At 38.8% G+C, this 16,041-nt stretch overlaps 1 protein-coding gene across 5 annotated transcripts in view; it reads left to right on the top strand.

The window, feature by feature from the left end:
* Nucleotides 1–16,041, top strand: part of ATP6V1H (ATPase H+ transporting V1 subunit H) — a 49,399-nt gene that overhangs the window by 5,869 nt on the left and 27,489 nt on the right. For all 5 annotated transcript variants that reach the window (XM_038127864.1, XM_038127865.1, XM_038127866.1 and 2 more), the window contains exons 3-7: nucleotides 4,067–4,169; nucleotides 5,563–5,652; nucleotides 10,778–10,891; nucleotides 13,567–13,671; nucleotides 14,744–14,797. In XM_038127864.1, coding sequence (XP_037983792.1) covers nucleotides 4,067–4,169; nucleotides 5,563–5,652; nucleotides 10,778–10,891; nucleotides 13,567–13,671; nucleotides 14,744–14,797 — 466 coding nt within the window. The remainder of the gene's footprint in view (nucleotides 1–4,066; nucleotides 4,170–5,562; nucleotides 5,653–10,777; nucleotides 10,892–13,566; nucleotides 13,672–14,743; nucleotides 14,798–16,041) is intronic.

Genomic DNA, 16,041 nt, shown 5'->3' with positions numbered 1-16,041 from the left:
CCCTTGGTATCCCAGGAACAGAGCTTTGAAAGGTGCTTACAGGGCTCCTGACCTAAACCTGATGTACTCAGACAGGAGGAAAAAAAAAAGGGGAAATTCACATGTTGAGATAAAGAGACTTTAATAGGACAGAAAAGGAAGACGAAAAAAATAATAATAATAAAAAAAAGGATTCATACTAGATATGCAGAACTGTATCAGCTACTGGGAAGAATATTAACTGTCCCAGCTGAAACCAGGACTCAGCTGAAGCTCAAAGTGACTTCTGTCTTGGCAAAAGACTGTAGATATATCCTGGAAAATAACAAGTTAAATGGCTGCTAGGGAGAGGGATGGAGGGAGGCTTTGGTTGCTTGTTTGCTAAAAGGTGCTGGGAAATTTCTGTTGCTTTGAAGAGGGGGTGAGGAAAATGTGTAAGAGCATCATGGGACTCAGTATCAGCTGTCTGAGGCTGTTGTGTACTTTCTCATGATTTTTGGTTGGTTTTTCTTAAACCCCCCCACCCCCACTGTTTAAGGTTTAGTGTATAATCAGTAATTTCAGTTTTAAAATAAGGTGAATGGGAAGAGATGCATTTGAAATTAGTAAAACTATTAATCAGATGTAATCAGAGTTCCTTGATAAAATATTAACAGCTTGTTTAAAAAGCTGTCAGATCCCTTGTAATGTTTTGTATGGGTTTGAAGATGTATTTTTGAATGGTGCTAACAAAGCAATAAAGAATAAACTTTAATGGTTTTTTTTCCTCATAGCTATATCAATCCCCACATCTTTTTTTCTTTTTTTCCTGTGGCCTAATGTAGGATAAAAGCAAAAGCTTGAAAGCTTTTTTCCTTTGCAGTTGGCAGACCTCCTCTAATAGCTTGACTGTAAAGAAGTATCTCTCTTCGTGGGCTGAGGCTTTCTCCTACATAAAAGCTGAAAGTTAAGGGTTCATCTTAGGTCATCTTTGAAGTGTTTTGTAAATGGCAATATTCTTATAAACAAGCAGCTTATCTGGTTACTTTTTTATCAGTATGATCCATGAGTCCCTGGTTTGGTCAACATTATTTGAAACAAAAGAGGCTTCTAGTTATGGGTCTTTAAATTCAGTATTTGTGGCAGATGAATTGTCCACCTCTTTCCATAACTGCTTAAATCCACCCTTAATAGGCAAGAAAGAACGTAGGTCAGTCTAAAAGGCAGGGTAGCAGCATGGTCATCATTGGCCAATCACATATGATTAATCTATAATTATTTATGGTTTTGCAGCAGTTGGGCAAGGACTACCCTGTCACTGGCTTTAAGAATTCTCCTTCTAGTAAATCTTGATTACCTTTCTGCAGTGCATATGAGGATGTCTGTAACAAAGCAGCTGGAATACAGCAGTGGCACACATGGCCCTGGATTATGTATGTTCTTTGCTTGAATAGTAAATAGATAAAAGATGGCTCTGTGATGAGGCCATACTCAAGACATAATCATTTAAGTAAGAGGAAAGAAAAGAACACATTGTAGGTCTTACTTTTCTTTCTATTTCAAGAATCCAGGTAAGCCAGTTGGGAAGAAAAAAAGTGAACGCTTCCTGCAAAGTTTGCAATGATTTTAATGTAATCTCTAGTCATGGAACATCTGAAAACTGACCTTGAATATGGAAAAGATGGCTGAAGAGTCCATGCTACTTAGTTTTGCAAAGTGGAAGAGGCGTTTCATTCAGTGGAAATATTAAGAGGAGATGAGTCTTGGAAATAACGGAAGCAGGAGTGTCTAATGCCTAATGCATTCATCCTCTGTGACTGTGCATGATTTTCTTCTTTCCAGAAACCCTCCTGGTATTACCTAGTAAGGCTAGTCACTTGTTAAAATCTTGGATATTTTTAGGACTACTTGATTTAAAATTACTTTTCTTACCTGAGGAGTACCTGACTGTAGTATTTTGACAAGTTTTTTTTATTTCTTGTGGTATGAAGTTTTGTATTATAAAAAAAACAACCTAGTAGTGTTCTGCAAGTCTATCTGACTCTTCAGCTGAGTCTGCAGCTTTCTGAAATAGCACTGATGATGGCAGTAACCACTTGAATATTAAGTTGAAGAGAAGATTAAGTAGACATCTGTTATCTTATAGATGTTCACAACAGTTCACTATATCAAGCCCCCTTGCTATGTGTTTAGATGAACTTGCATGCATATCAGTTTTTAAACTCAAGATGGGATTAGTGAAAGCTAAAAATAAATTAGGAACCATGATCTCTGTTCTCCTTACAGTTTTCTTCATTGCTTATAGAAAACTTAAAGTAACAATTAATTTTGTTTTTCAGCACTTACTTCTTGGTTGGATTAGACTGTTATTCATGTTATGTATTGTCATTTTGGCATAACATGCTAGCTGTGTGTACAGTTCTTATCACTGACATTGCATTCAGCCCCTGGAAGTTTAAAAATAATTTGGAGAATGCTGTTCAGAGGCAATGTGTAGGAAAGACTTGAGAGATTATTCCACCATTAGTTTTGAATTTTTTTACATGAGACCCTTTGCAGGAAGGAGCCCATTGCATTTTTTGTGGGCTGCAGCATTGGTATAGTTATATGGTTGATTATGTATCCCCTCTACTCTGCCCTTGCACGACCCTGTCTGAAATGCTGCGTCCAGCTCTGGGGTCCTCAGCACAACAAAGACTTGGACCTGTTGGAGCAGGACCACCAAGATGGTCAGAGGGCTGGAGCACATCTCCTGCAAAAACAGGCTGAGAGACTTGGAGTTATTTAGCCTGGAGAAGAGAAGGCTTTTGGGTAGACCTCCCAGTACCTCAACAGGGCTTATGAAAAGGAGGGAGAGAGACTTTTTGTACAGAACAATGGGCAATAATTTTAAACTGAAACAGGGCAGGTTTAGATTAGATGTTAAGAAGAAATTCTTAACTGTAAGGTTGGTGAGGCAGTGGAACAGGTTGCCCAGAGAGTTGTGGCTGCTTTATCGTTGGAAGTGTTCAAGGCCAGATTGGTTTGGGCTCTTCAAGGTTGCTTCCAAACCAAACCATTTTATGATTCTATGATAACTCAAGATGAAGGAAACAAGGTTTGTATGGTGGGTTGACATTGACAGGTCACTAGGTGTCCATCAGGACAGGACACGCTTACTCCATCAAAAGAACAGGGGAAAAAAACATGACAAAAAGCTCTGGGGTTGGGGTGTGAGGACAGAGAGATCATTCACCACAGTCTCTACTTGGTGAAATTAAATTCATTTATTGCTGATTAAATGGAGAAGTTTATGAAATATAGGAAAAAAATCTAAGAACCACCTCCTACCTCCTCCCTTCTCAGGCTTAACTTGGCTTCAGCTTCTCTGCCTCCTTGCTTTGAGTGGTGTAGGGAAGTGGGGTATGAAGGCTGTGGCCATTTTATCACACTCAGTCTCTGCTGCCCCTTCCTTCTTACACTCTTCCCCTGCTCCATCCTGAGGGGTCCCACTCATGAGTAATGGTCATTTACAAACTCATCCAGCATGGATCCTTTCTGCAGATTCCAGTCTTCCAGGGATGTATTGCTCCAGGCCCTTGAGGTCGCAGGTCCTGCAAGAAAACCTGTGTGGACTGCAGTTTCCTGTAAGGCACATCTGCCTGCTCTGCCCTGCCGTCCTCCATGGACTGCAGGTGGATCTCTGCTCCACCTGGGACCTCCATGGGCTGCAGGGGCACAGCTGCCTCACCACATGCTGCAGGGGAATCTGTGCTCTGGCACGTGGATCACCTCCTCTCCCTCCTTGTGCACTGCTCTGGCAGTCAGCAGAGTTGTTTCTTCCACATGTTCTCAGTCCTGTCTCATGGCTGCTGCTGCACAGCAGTTTTCACTCCTTAAATATATTATCACAGAGGTGCTACTGTCATTATTGAGCGGCTCAGGTTTGGTCGGTGGTGAGTCTGCCCTGGAACTGGCTGGAACTGGCTGTCTGACCCAGGGGCCACTTCTGGTGTCTTTTCATAGGAGCCACCCAAGCAGTCCCCTACTAACACAACCTTGCCATGTGATCCCAGTTATTTCCAACTTACTGTTCATGTTATTTATGGTTTTATGTTTTGTTTTTCAGAGGTCAGATGATTTCAGGTGAAGACTGTGAATTTATTCAGAGATTTGAACAGAAAAGAAATCCAGAAGAAAAACAGGAGTTGTTGCAAACAGAAGGCAATCAAGTAACTTTCTTTTAATGAAGTCTCTTTTGGGGTGGAAGGAAATATTCATATCTACTCTTATTTTATTGTTGTTAACTGTATACATGCAGTTAAGATATTCTGGAATAAGTATAATGCTTGCTATCGTGATTCTTTTATTTTTCCTTAGATATGGGTTGGATTTTATTTCATTATTTTTAAAGCCTACTAAATAATTGTTAAATATCATCTGCCTTTGACTCTGTTGTGGGACAAACTAGCTCAAGTCTTCCTTCATCCCAGTTTACTTAATCATGCACACTTGTACTTGAGTCACTTCTTTTTTTTGAGATTTTTTTTTTCTTTTTAGTTTATTGATGACAGCTGCTACCAGTAAGATTGCTGCTTAGTTAGTTAAGCAATTATAATTTAGTTACAGCATGGAGTCCATTGACTGCTAAGGTGGATTCAGTTAGACGTCAGTGTCTCTTGTCATTTAAGCATGGTAAGATATGAGATCTTTGCATTGGACAGAGCTGATTCAGGACTGAATCACTTTGCACTTAGGGAGACCAGGCAGGATGCCCAAAGACACTTTAATAATATTTGAATCACTAGAATCTCAGTCTGAGGTTCTAGCACAGAATGTCAGACATCCAGAGCATTGGGAGAGGCAGGGAGGAAGGTGAATAATAGATGCTTTCAACACACAAGCATTTATGGCCATTTTTTCTGCTTTATTTTTAGGCTGTTTGTTTTGGTTTTGTGTTTCTCTTCTCTCCAAATTGTGGTGTGTTACTGTTATCTAATAAATCATAGTTTGCATAGTAATAAAAACATACGTGGTGTACCTTATATGTCACTACATAATTACAATGTAGCAGTTCAACATTCAATTTTCTTTCTGTTTTAGCTGAATTTGGTGAAGGGGGAGGAGGAACTGTAAAAAGTAATGTTGTAACTATTTCAGCCTGTTGCTGAAATTGTAACATTCTTCAAAGATGAACAAAGATTTTTCTACAAGGTATATAGTAAGTGAACAGAGGAGTTACCCGTCTTCCTCCCTCCATTCAAATGGCTGAAACTTTTTTGGGACTCTTAGTTGCTGTTCTGTCAGTTTACTTGATCTCACTACTATAAAAAAAGGGTGCTTTTCTAATCTAACTTACAACCAAGCATGACTTTCGCTAGCAAGTACTTATTTAATTTGAAAGCCATAAAACAATTTGTAAAGGGTAGCAACCAGTGTGGCAGAAAATTTTCTTTGTGAGATAATGTCAAATGTATTAATCTCTTACTGCAATTGAATAAGATATTGGGATGCTCAATGCTTATGTAAGACTTTACTGTGAATTAATAAGATCCTGTTTTATATTATCAAAAGGAACAAAGACAATTGCTAATATTAATTTTAATGTCTCTTTTATTTTTCTAGTGTGCTAAAACATTTATAAACTTGATGACTCATATCTCCAAGGAACAGACTGTTCAGTACATTTTGACTATGGTTGATGATATGCTGCAAGTAGGTCAATAATCTGTATTATTTTTAAGTCTTTAAATGCATGCTTGAATGTTTCTTTAGTATAATCAATGTATTTTCAGGTGTTTGTCATACTGTGTTAAAAATATTCTGTTAAATTTTCAGATCCTGTCTTCAGAGATTAAATGTTAGACCTAAAGTTATAAGGGTAACTTAGCTTGTAATATGTTCAAATTCTGGAAATAAAACAAACTTTTATGCTTGTCTGCTGATTCTCAACAATGTTTAATTCGGAACTTGGTTGTTAAGGCTAGCGTTGCATAGTGGTTTCATTTTATGTGATCTTAATTTGCAAAATTCTATTTTAAATACTTTTGACATTTGATACATCGGCTTATGTTGTGGTAGACTTGTCAGTGTTAGATTAATGGTTGGATTTGGTGATCTTAAAGGTTCTTTTCCAACCTAAACAATTCTAAAATTCTGTGACCTCAGCCCTTTCCTGTGGTATAGGGAGGCTATGAAGTTGTTGAAGCTTTTCTTTTGAAGGTGTTAATTTGGCTACCCTCAGCAAGAAGGTGTAGTTTCTGCGGCTTCAGGTTTCCAACATAAGTTAGGTTGTTTGGGACAACATGTTCTGAAATTCTGCATGGTTTAATTATAAATGAGGAACTTTGAGTTAAGTGTAACATACAGCTCTTTGTAGCTGTGGGCAACTGTGCCTTATAAGAGTAGGCTATTAAACTTGGTCTCAGACTGCTGAGCTGATTGGAATAACTCAAGAAGAGGCTTTACTCAATCAGATAATCCTGCTTTTATGTTTCCTTGCTCTAAAGTTGGCTAAGAGAAGGCATTTGGAGTGATGTAACAAGATGGGTTCAGTTATGTGAGGTTTTTCCTAGTAGTATTCACATAAACTCTCTGTGTTTGGTAGTTTCTCTTCTCCTGTTTTATGATATATTTGATCCAAGGTTTCAGTCAAATGTGTTTAGTGCTGTTGGTTTAGGGTATTGCCCTAGGAGGTGAACCATGTGAGTTCTAGTTCCTGCTGTGAGTATTCAGTATTTCAATAGGCAAGTTGAAAAGCATGAACCTCTCCACAGTTTGTATAACTTGGGGACCATGATGTTCTTTTATGTGCCTGTCTGCACAATAGAGCCCTAAGTGAGTACCCTGACATCTGGGCTAATAGGATAATAGCTAGTGGTGGTGGCAGCAATTTACTTATGTGTAGCTTGGTCACTTTTTCTCATTGTTTTACTTTTTTTCAAGTGTGACACAAATGTTGAGAAGCAGAGAAGAGAAAAATGATCCTCAGTGTAATTCTTTGGTTAGGACACTGGGTTGGGAATACCTTGTTTTGGTTTACCTATTGGATGACAAACTTTGGCTCAGTGTGTGAGAACTCTGTTTATTATGGCTACTTTTGTGAGGAATGGTTCTTGCTTTCTGTGCATCAGTGGCCAGAGAAGTCATCACTTCACTTGCCCTTTTTCAGAACTTGTGAGTGTTCGTAGGTCTTGTTTTGCTAATGTGCTTTGGCATTAGCACATAGCCTGCAGCTACAGTAGATGATAGCTGTGATATCTCCTCTGCTGTGGAATTAATACCCCACAGGTAATGCTTTCACTGGCCCACTTTTGAACAGATGGAATAGTTCTAGGTAGTCACAGAAAGTAGTTTTGAGTAATCTCTCTTTTGCTCTTGTTTCTGTCATAAGTGGTTAGATGTATGTGTTTTCTTGACTTTATGACATGGCTGTATTTTGGGCCTTACCCTGTCCCAGAAGTGGCATGTGTGTAATTCTTAATGTTAAGTGTAATGGCTTTAAATTATTCAGGCTTTATAGTGATACAGCAGAATAGAGATATTGGTGCACACTACATATTTGCTTTTGTTTGGAATTGAACACCTTTTTCTCTTTAGAAATTCTGCTTCAGTATCCGAAAGGCTGTACTGACTTTTGCCATGCTGTGTGTGGTTGCATTATTCAGGGATTCAGGGGTGCTGGCATAGAAGGCTTGTGTGAAGGCATCCACATGGCATTATCTCAGAGTTTCCTAACCTGTAACATCTCCGCCCTGCAAGGCTGAAACAGGACTTCTGTTTTGTTTTGGTCGTGTTCAGGGGTTGGAACATACAGCCAGTGGTGCCTTATGGCACATTTTCAAGGTGTAGGATTCTTGTCAGAAAGCAGCATATTGGCCAGTAATGCTGAGACTGTGAGTTTAGGGCAGGGTCTCTGCAGACTGCCCGGACACAAGAACCTACAGTATCACAAAATCATAGAATGGTTTGGGTTAGAAGGGTGCCTTGAAGATATCTGATTCCAGCCCCCTTGCTGTGGGTACAGACACCTTCAGCTAGACCAGGTTGCTCAAAACCGTATCCAACCTGTTCTTGAAGACCTCCAGGGATGGAGCATCCCCAGCAACCTGTTCAACCTGTTCTAGTGCCTCAGAATCTTTCCCTAATACCTAAACCTACTCCCAGTTTGAAGCATTCCCCCTTGTCCTGTCAGTACATGCTCTTGTAAATAGTCTTGCCCCATTTTTCTTGTGGTGGATATGAAGTCTCCAGTCTTTGCCTGACTTGTCTTAACTCAGTACATTCAAAGATTTTTTAGCAAGAAATTGTTCAAGGACATGGCCTGTCATGGTGCCACTGACTCCGAGTAAAATTTGCCTCAAGAAAGTATGTTTGCTGCAGTTTCATGAGATGAACAAGTAATATTTGAAGCTGCTTTTGACAGCTGGAACTTTTAAAAGCTATCGCAGGTAGCAGTATTTAGGTTTTGTCTGATAATGACTGACTGTGGTGCTTCTATTATCTTTCTGTGCTTTGCATGTGAAGTGGTAAAAATTATGTCAACTGTGTTTTGAGCTCACCAAAAGCTTACTTGGATGTCTAGGATTGTTCCAGCAGTTCTGCTTACTGATTTGATGACCTTTCTAAGAAAGATTTGTTTTGCACACTGGCAAATGTGAAATTAGTGAGGTGTTTACCATATAAGATTATCTCCATTCTGCTTACTTCTGAAGGTGGAGAGTGTTAGCATACTGCCATCCTTGAGGAAACATTTCATACATAGTTCTTCAAATTCTTGAAACAATTTCTTTGCATTAGTGACCTCGTCACACTGTGCAGTCTGTTACTTATGAAATCTTTAAGAACCTACACTCTAGTTGGTGCAGGTAGCAGGATCATCCAAACTTCGTTATGCTTCTTCAGAAATGACAGCTACTAAATTATTCAACTGTTGATGTGAGAGCTTCAGAATTTTCTTTTCATCAGTGTAGTCAGTAGCTTCCTAGGAAGGTGCAACACTACATATTTCAGGGCCATGGGGAGTTTTTCACTCCTTCCCTTCTGTCTTGATTCTGCACCTTAATGGCAAACCAGACAAGTCTTCTGACTGACAGAATATTGAAATTATTTCAGCATTTCTGCTTCCAGACTTGTCTGTCTCCTCCTTAGGTGTGTTGTAAACTGAACTCATTGATCTGGTAAGTTTTGATCTTTCTTAGCTAGACTGTTTAGCACATTCAGATGCTAACAGTGATTTATTTGATCGAGCTGCCATTTCTCATCAAGTGAGCCCTCACAGAGTAAAACCTCTCCACCAAAGGCTCTATGTTCCTGAGTTCTTACTTTTATTTATTTCATAGTTTGTACAACAAATTATGAGAACATTTCTGGATGCTTTTTTATGCATGCCATGTAGAAAATGGATCTCTGTCAGGCTTATAACTGACAGATAACTGGTGACATCTGAGCTTCCCCAGTCAGTGGTCAGGGCAGCAATTTGCAGCCCATGTGGTACAGTACTGTTGTGGTTCAACCCCAGCTGGCAGCTAAGCACCACACAGCCACTCACTCACTCCTGCAGCAGGGGGATGGGGAAGAGAATCAGAAGAGTAAAAGTGAGAAAACCTGTGTTTTCAGGTAAGGACTGTTACTTTCAAGTAAGGATTGGTTGCAGCTCTAAGGCTTAGTAAGATGCCACTGTTTGAATCATGGATGCTTTCTGGTTGTCTTGTGCTTAATGGATCATATTCCAACAAAGAGGCTTGCCTCGCTGGTTCTTTGTCCCTAGAGTTAATAACAGGGTGCAGAATTGATGGACAAAAGCCTTTCTAGCCAGAGGAGTTTGAAAATTAAAATGTCTGGATAGTGGAGACCGAGATACTGTCCTTTTGTGAGTTTCTCATTGCCTTTCTTGATAGGAGTTGTGTACTTGGTGATAGTAGCTTGACTTCAATGGAGAGACATCTCTTTAGAAGGAAAAGTTCCAATCCACCAGGAAGCCTGGCTGGAATGCATATGGAAATGCTTGAGGACAAGCAAGAATTCAAATGTGAGATTTTTTTGGGACTGTCTGTCTGTATTCTAGGCTATTAGGAAACAGCAGAGCTTTTCTTCTTGATTGTATGGCCTGTTCTCTGGCCTGCTGTAAAGATATCTGTAATAGCTGCTTTGCACAGTGATTATTAGGGGAAATACTTGAAGAGACTGTCCCCAGTGCCCAAGCTCAGGTTGTTGTGGTCTCTACGGCTCAGGGTTGGAGCTCTGGAGAGCAGAGTTCTAGTTGGCAGTGTCCTCTTGTAGATATGCAGGTTGCCTGAGATAAGTGCTGAATCAGCTGCAGCCTGACCTAGGAGAGAAGAGATTATTTCCCATTGAGGAGAATGGAAAGGCTCATTTACACCCTAAGGTTCCACTTGCAGGAGTTGAACAACAGGCTCTTGTGTGGAAGTAGCAGTACATTGAAAACTTTGTGTGGACTTTAATCAAGCATAATTGGTTAGATGAAGTGTAGTGTCATTCTCAAAAAATGATGGCACTTATCTTGTTTCTCATTTGCCTTACTCCACTTGCATGTTCAGAAGAATATGTGGTTTTGCTCAAGCAGATGTTGCAGTACTGGGATACAACTAAGGCTTCAAGGTTTGTTTCCTCCACCCCAAATCTCCAATCTTAATGTTAGAGTGCTGAAATGAGCTGTATCCACAAGAAATTTTTCAGTCTAACTGAAAAGTTTCTGTGGGCTCTTACAAACCAGGATACACTCTGATAATCTGTGCCAACATACCAAGGAGCAAATAGCTGCTTTATGTCAAATGCTTTTACAAATCTGTCATCTTTTCTGCTCTCTCAATTTTTACAGGAAAATCATCAGCGTGTTTGCATCTTCTTTGATTATGCAAAACGTGGTAAAAACACTGCATGGTCCTATTTTCTGCCGATGTTGAATCGACAAGATCTCTTCACTGTGCATATGGTAAGTTTTAAATGAACCTGTCTCTGAAGATGGTAGAGAAAAATGCTGGTTCTCTTTTTCTTCAGGAGATTATGGAATTTGAAACTAAACTTCTGCCTGAACTGGAAAGTTTTCTTCTTGCAGTCTAGACGAGTCATTCTTAATATAAGCTTCACATAACCACATTTTAAAAAGCAAAGTTACATTGTTAATTTGCATTGGTTTATTTCTGGGAGATTAGGACAGATTTTAAAAATTCAGAAAAGCAGGGACTTCAGAACAAGAAGCACAGTCAAACATACCTGAAAATCTTTTATCACAACTGCCATTCAATGCTGGAATATAGAATATTAGAATTTTAATTCTCATCTTGTGCAAAGGAAATATCTTTACCTCGATGAACCTTATTTTGTCATATGCTCAGTTTTATCAGCTGACTCACTGGAAGTGTAGAGTGAGAAACAAAGAGGTGCTTGATGTTGTTCAAGTGCTGCTCAGCAGCAGCTAACACATTGATACATTACCATTACTGTTTTGGACACCAGTCTAAAACACAGCATCATATGGACTGCTATGAAGAGAATTAAGTCCATCCCAACCAAACCCAGTACAGTGATGTGCAGTGTATGGTTTGTGCTATGCTTTGACTACTGTTTGCTGCTCCTGTATATGGAGTAGCTTTTCTGGAATCTTAATATTCTGTTGTCCGTGGTGATAACTGGGTATTTAATCTCAGCAGGTTTTTTTTCTTGTGGGCCAAAAATATGTTTGTATTACTGTAAATTCCTAGTGGAGACCACAGTTTCCAACTGTGAAACTCATATTATGGCTTGAGGAAGAGAAAACTGCACAGCTATGAATTTTTCCACGCTGCATATGTTTGTGCTGGAATGATATGGTAGAGTCAAATCAGAGACTCAAAGTAGAAACCCACTACGTGGTCTGCATTCTGTGGGGGCAGAACTGGTGCAAGGATTCCAGGACACTGAGCAAGCCATGGTGTTTGCCTTGCTGTGTGGCCAGTGCAACTGTGTTTGGGGCTGTATTGCAACTTGAACAGTGAGCTGGCTTGTTCTCAAGAAAAATGTCAGGCTTGATTTGTTTATTTATTTAATCAGGTTGACTGCATGGATGTGAGTCAGTTTTCTTGATGTAGCTGAGGGAGGAGGTGGCTGGGTTTTTTTATTGGCCATAGCAGTTTGTTTTGTGATTTTTTTTTTTTCGTGGTAGTGCTACTGAAGACCCATCCAGCAAAACTGCATTTTGAGTAGTCAGGCAATGCTGACTGCCCAAATAGGCAGGTAAAGCATAATTTTTAGACCCTTGCAGTGCAAACTATTTAGTCTCCCTGGAATGGTGGGTTTTTAAACATATGGTGTAGAAATTTTGATGGTCAGCATTTCTCTAATCAGATTTGTGTTATTCAGATATTGTTTTCTTTGGGTACTGCAAAAATATACAAATAATTTGACAAACAAAGAGAATCTTATGTGAAGTGAATCCACTTAAACTGGATCCACTAAGTTGACTGCCTTATTATACATTTTAGCATAGTGCATTTTTTTTTAAAGCACATGCATGTTTTCAAACCTAAATTTTAGGATTGTGTGATTTTGTTGGGTTTATTTTATTTTTCTCCTTACTATGTGCACTGGAAGCTTCTTGATGCCACATCATTACATTTGATGAGGCAAATAAAGATACTAATCCTCTTTGTAGGCTCAAATTCTGCTAAGCCTAAATGGTCTCTCATTCAGGGGCCAGGCAGCAGTTTTAACTCAGAAGAATTATTGACTAGAGAGCTAATACCTTGTGTTTTAAAGCTGGAGGGTTTTTTTAGAGTGACTTACTTGCATAAAGAAGGGAATCTGACACATTTTAATGTAGTGATTATTGTTCCAGACTCACACTTGTAATCCCTCTAGAGTCAGTGGTGGTGGTGCTGCACATATGAATGCAGAAAGGTGAAAAGGTGGCTGGAATATGTCCTCACTGCATGGTGGAACTGTGTGCATGCAAATGAACCCCTGCTTCAGTAAATTTCTTGGTTACACTGTCTCTTTATATGTAAGCTTGCTCAAATGCTTTTGCAAATTAACTGCAGGCTGCAATGTAGATTTACTTCAAATATAATTTGGAAAGTCTGATGTAGAAATATACTCTTGTTTAAGTATTCTTAAAGCCAAAGGCATAATGAAAATTCTTAACCTGACCACATTTTTCTCCTCAACTTCATTCTTAAATTGTACCTTCCATTTTACTTTTCTGCACTTCTTTTTCTGGGTTTGAAACTTCTCCCTTCTTGCAGATTACTTCCTTCAGTTTAACTACAAAAACCTTCAATACCATGTTACCATTTGTATTGGCATATGCCATAGTTGCTTAAATCAAGCCTGCATGTGTTAGGCCACCAAGTCTCTTGCTTTTGATTGATTTCTGACTCTAGTAGTGTCCTACAGCAGTCACCCATCGACAGCTTCCCTCCATCTCCTTTGGAGTTCTTTACTGGTGCCTTGTGAATTTCAGCAGCTACAGGTAACTGATAACAGGCACGAGAGTCCCCTTACACAGAAAACAGGTAGATTTCTGTAAGGGACTAACTTTTCTCTAAAACTGGTTTCCAAAGTTTACAGAACTTCTCACTGAATTCTGAAATTGTTATGTTTGAAAAATTGGTTTATTGCATTCTTTTTCAGGCAGCAAGAATTATTGCCAAATTGGCTGCTTGGGGGAGGGAGCTTATGGAAGGCAGTGACTTGAACTACTATTTCAACTGGATTAAAACTCAGCTTAGTTCACAGGTAAAAAGCTGCTTTTGTTTAAACTTTATAGTAACTTTGGAAACTTTTCTGAAGAATATGAATGTATAAATGTGCAAACAAGAATGTATAAATGTCCGAACATGTTTGGTTTTGGTTTTTTTTAAATGATATTGTACTTTGTCATTTTTAAAGCTAAATATTCTTTAGTAAATATTCAAGCACTTAGTTTTTAGCTTAGTATTTTAAGTGTTTTACTCCAGTTGTTGAAATGTAAATTAATAATAAAGCTTTTTGCCTTTTCTGTTGGTTAACACTGTTATTTTTCTTCTGGACACTGAGAAAATATGAGAAGAGAGTTTTGTCTTGCCTCTACTATTTTGGTTATCAGAGTTTTTTTTGCTGAGAAGAAAAGTAACATGGCAGCAGAAACTGAATATCGAAACCTTTTTCCAGTTTACTGTAGTACAAAGCCTTTACTTTTAGTCCTGTGTCTTGAAACGGAATAAATTCCGAGTTACTTGGACAGTGATTTTATATTATTGGCTCTGTTTGAACCACTAACTTCTGGCTTGTCCTTCAAAGATGAATCATTCTCCTTTGCATTAATTTCTGGACATTTTTCCTTGAAAACACAGTGATTTGTCACTCATTCCTTTTAGTGCCATAGAAGGGGTTTCTGGAGAGCTGAGAAGCATTCAGTAGAATGCTTCAATGGTGTATTTTTAATAGTTTTCTAAACCGGGCTTTTTAAAAAGGAATTTTATTTTTTCCTCTGGAAGGAGAATCCTAAAATTGGAATTTCCTTCAGAAAGACGCAAGAGTACAATTTGCAAATTCTAAGATAAATAAATGTCTTGAATAAATCCACTCTTAAATAATTAAAAATGTTGATGTACTAGATCAGTTCCAAGCACGTTCTTCTAGACATGAAGTGTGTAGGAAATAAATACAATACATTACAATAATATATTAAGCAGAAAAAATATCAAATAGATTCTAAATTTTTTTTTAATGACTAGAAAGATTGGAGAACTGAAAGAAGCTTGGTAGCAGCTGTTCCTTAAGGGTGAAGAACAACTCTGATTTTAAACTTCTATTTTTTTTTTCCTAGAAACTACGCGGTACAGGGGGTTCAGTGGATACAGGAGCAGTCTCCACAAGTGATGTGAGTATATCTTTGAAATCTGTCAGTCTGCTATTTTGGGCAGGTGATGTTCGCTCCTCGGATTAAGGTGCAGATCTCTTCTGGTGCCAGTGATAAGAAGTACTTGGAATCAGAACTGTACAACAGAGTGCCAGGTGATGGCGCCAAGAAACAAAAGTATTTTTAAACACTGATTTCACATAGAACATTGGCAGTGAAAGTGTATATTTTACAAGTTAGTTTGTCTTGTAAAAGCTGTAGATGTATCTAGGATTCTCTTTGTTAAAACTTGAAAAAATTGTATAAAATTAATTTAATATTCAAACAATTTTAAGTCTCTGACTTGGTGATCTTAGAGGTCTTTTCCAGCCCACATGATTCTGTGATTCAGTACTGTCTGTTTACCACTGAGCTGTTGGACTTGTAGAAGAAACCTGAATCCGAGAAGCTTTTGAGTGTTGTGCTGTGCAGAACTCAGAAAAGGGGATATCAGATATTAAAGCTGATATTGCCCATAAACCACTGGCGCATGAAATTGCAGGAGTGCTTTCAAAGCTGTAAGCTTTTCATATCTGAATAGCTTGAATTCAGAGGAAAACAGATTGTCCTTTTAGCATCAACATTTTTTTAAATACTGAATTTCATGTAGCTGTAAAAGCTGCTGAGCTTGTAAGTGAACTGTGGCAGTATAACAAATGCGAATGATCATCCTGACTGGATTTTCTGTGGTGTTATGGCATGATGAGGCAGTTTATCATAGTTCTTGAACGTGGAGTAGAATTCAGTTTGGTCTTTTGTTCGTTTTGCAGCCTGAAAGTGGTCACAGTTTCTCAGAAGATTTAACTTGGGATTTGTTGTTCTTCAAAGTGTAGTCATGGCTTTAAAGTGTTAGCTTCCTGTAGAGGAGAAATCTCTTAAATTATCCCATCTGGGATTTAAAGTAGAAAATGTGCAAGACTGTTGTTCATGACTATGGGTAGGGCATAAAACAATGGCCTGAGCACATAAGTTGAAGTATTTCAGTATTTCATGTGCACATCTGTGTTCCATAGTGTTAGGTTTTGTTAGACTGACAGCCCTCTGTCATACAGCCATAAAAGAGTATATAGCTCTGCAGCACACAGCAGCACGTACTATGAAGCCATGAGCTCCTCTGATGTGCTCAGAAATTGTTATTCAGTGTTCTGTGGCACTGCATGGATGTACTGTGCCATGGCAGGGTCCCACAGCAGCAGAGTGCAAATATGTTTTAGGATAATTAAAGT

This window comes from Motacilla alba, chromosome 2 (genome assembly GCF_015832195.1).
Source record: "Motacilla alba alba isolate MOTALB_02 chromosome 2, Motacilla_alba_V1.0_pri, whole genome shotgun sequence".
Classification (NCBI taxonomy): Eukaryota; Metazoa; Chordata; class Aves; order Passeriformes; family Motacillidae; genus Motacilla; species Motacilla alba.
Note: the sequence above shows the minus strand (reverse complement) of the source record. Positions and strands in the feature narration are given on the sequence as shown.